The sequence below is a fragment of the Crocuta crocuta genome, unplaced genomic scaffold (genome assembly GCF_008692635.1).
Source record: "Crocuta crocuta isolate KB4526 unplaced genomic scaffold, BGI_CrCroc_1.0 scaffold675, whole genome shotgun sequence".
Taxonomy (NCBI): domain Eukaryota; kingdom Metazoa; phylum Chordata; class Mammalia; order Carnivora; family Hyaenidae; genus Crocuta; species Crocuta crocuta.
In genome coordinates, this window is record NW_027528796.1 from 4,009,835 (window position 1) to 4,012,401 (window position 2,567).

Here is a 2,567-nt window from a genome sequence, read left to right on the forward strand (position 1 = left end):
GGAGCGCGCTGTTGATGCTGTAGCTGGGCCCGTCTCTGCACTCGCCCCCCACGCGGCCCCCCAGCCAGACACACGGCTCAGGAAGGGGTGCAGGCATGCAGGGGAGGGACCCTGCCCCGGTCCCATCTCCTTCCTTCGCTGCCCAGGGGGGCATGGCCAGTGTCCAGGGTGCACGCCCACACAGCGCGGTCGTGGTCCACTTGTCATCCGGGTCACCTGCACGTGGGCCCCGCGGTGACGGGCTGGGGCCACGCCTCTGGGCTTCCTGTTTGTTGTGAGGGGTCAGTCTCTCCCCACAGCGTGTCTCTTCCCACCTGCGGGCTCCCCGTGCGTGTGGCGNTCCGCCTCCCTTGCCTGTGCCCCGGGCGGGTCTCACCCTCCTCCCTCTGCTTGGTTCGCAGAAGCCCGCGTGCTCACCGCTCAAGCGGGCCTCCGCCCCGACCTTCGACAGCAACTACAGCCTCTCGGAGCTCCTATCCCAGCTGGACGCGGGCGCCTCGCAGGACCTGGGCGGCCCCGAGGAGCTCAGCCGCAGCTGCTCCGAGTCCACGCTGCCGTCGGCCGGCAGCGGCAAGAGGCTCTCGGGGGTGTCTTCTGTCGACTCCGCCTTCTCCTCCAGAGGGTCGCTGTCCTTGTCTTTCGAGCGGGAGCCTTCAACGGGCGGTGAGTGAGGACCCCGTATCCTGGGAAATAACGGGCCGGATTAGGGGGCTGTGGGGGCCCGTGGGCAACTAAGAGAACGTGGCGTCCAGCTTCCGGAGCCAGCTCTGTATGTTCTGCCTCCTGTTTCTAGCCAGCCCGGGAGGCAGTGGCGTAGCTAGCTCACTGAGCGCGAATATAGAGACGGGCGCTGGCCGCGTGGCCCGCGTGGTGGCTCTGGGGGCGTCACGTAGGGGCGCAGGGAGCGAGCCAGGCCGCCTGGCTGCACACGAGGCTCCCACGTGTGCCAACACCAGGTGTAGGGGCTGACGTCAGGTTTGCAGCTTGAGGACCCTGGGTTCTAGCAAGTGAGTCCGATGATTCTAAGTCCGCGCCCTGCAGATCTCTCTCTCGTAGAGGCCAGCCCTGTACCCCCTTTCTCCAACACCCCTTGACTTTCTTGTCTGTGAGCTCCCCCTTTGCTTTACATGCTGTAGGGCGCTTGAGTTGTCCCTGGACATCAGGACACCGTGGTCCCGTTTCCCTGTTGGGGTGGGGCTCTTCTCAGTGGGTGATCTTATACGTTTATGTTGATTTCGACGGGTTTCCCTCTTATAAGGGGCCTTTTCTCTGCCCCTACTCCTGCCCCAAATGCTGGCCCCCGGGTTCTGGGGCTGGCCCTGTACCATAGCTCCTGTGCTGCCCCCCCGGGAAGCATAAGATGTGGTCCCGCAGCCCTTTAAGGAAAATACAGGTGTTCTTGCTCAGGGTAACGATGGTATGGGGGTGGTGGGCGAGAGCCAGAGGGTCATGGGAAGAGCATAGACCCCAGCAGGAGGGGAAGTTTGTTTTTCCCGGCAGATCAGGGAATTCCTTCTGGAAGGAAATGGTTTTCCTGGATGTTCTGAGCCTCCTGGGATTTTTAGAGTGGAATCTTGGGGGCAAAAGAGTGCATTTGGGGTTGAGAAAACACCTTACAAAGACAGGGGCAGGCAGGGCCCAGCAGGGCAGCTTGACTGGCGGTAAGCGCTGGGCGATGAGGTTGAACAGGAAAGAAATGGCCATCTCAGGGGGAGAAGTGTGTTGTGGAACTGCCTCGGGTCTGATACTCTCACGTGGCATCTTCGTGCTTGCCCACGATCGGTTCCCGGCTCACCGCAGTCCGGGTGGATCGTGTCTTCTTGAATTCCACCCTGTCCCCCCACCCACCTGTGCAGGTTCCCTTGAGAAATGTTTCACGTGACGGAGGGGGGAGGGTCTTGTTTCCTGCTAATCAGAGCCCAGACAGCGTAGCGAGGGTTTTACGTTAGAGCCGGGGCTGCCTTTGGAGGCGGGGGGCGGGGGGCTGGCTGGTGGCCCTGGAAACGTGTCCCCATTGTGGGAGCTGTCAGCTCTCAGGTGGACTGGGACACCCCCCTGGTCTGTGTCCTTCATTCTGTTTCTTTGTACTTAATGTTTATTGTATTTTTGAGAGAGAGACAGAGTGTGAGTGGGGAGGGGCAGAGAGAGAGAGAGAGGGAGACGCAGAATCCGAAACAGGCTCCAGGCTCCGAGCTGTCAGCACAGGGCCCCATGCGGGGTTCGAACCCACAAACCGTGAGATCATGACCTGAGCCAAAGTCGGATGCCCAACTGACTGAGCCCCCCAGGCGCCCTCATTTCCGTTTATTTCCTTAACGAAGGAAAGTTCGCAGTCACTGCCCTTTCTGAGCACAGACGGCCGTGCATCCTGCGTCCTTATCCACGACGACCCCCTGCAGTGCAGCTAGAAGGACTTTTACTCTGCCAGCTGACAGAGCGCCGCTGTGGTCCGCCCGCGGTCTCCCCGCGGCGTCTGAACCTGACCACGCGGCGGGGAGGACTCTGGAGTGATTTCAGGCTCAGGGAGGCGTGGTCCGCGTCAGGGCGCCAGGGGGGCCCCCGGCCTG

The 2,567-nt window shown here is 61.9% G+C and overlaps 1 protein-coding gene across 1 annotated transcript in view; it reads left to right on the plus strand.

The window, feature by feature from the left end:
* RIPK4 (receptor interacting serine/threonine kinase 4) overlaps positions 1-2,567 on the plus strand; it is a 22,943-nt gene that overhangs the window by 17,985 nt on the left and 2,391 nt on the right. Inside the window, exons 6-7 of the mRNA XM_077755375.1 lie at positions 402-663; positions 794-889. Coding sequence (XP_077611501.1) covers positions 402-663; positions 794-889 — 358 coding nt within the window. The remainder of the gene's footprint in view (positions 1-401; positions 664-793; positions 890-2,567) is intronic.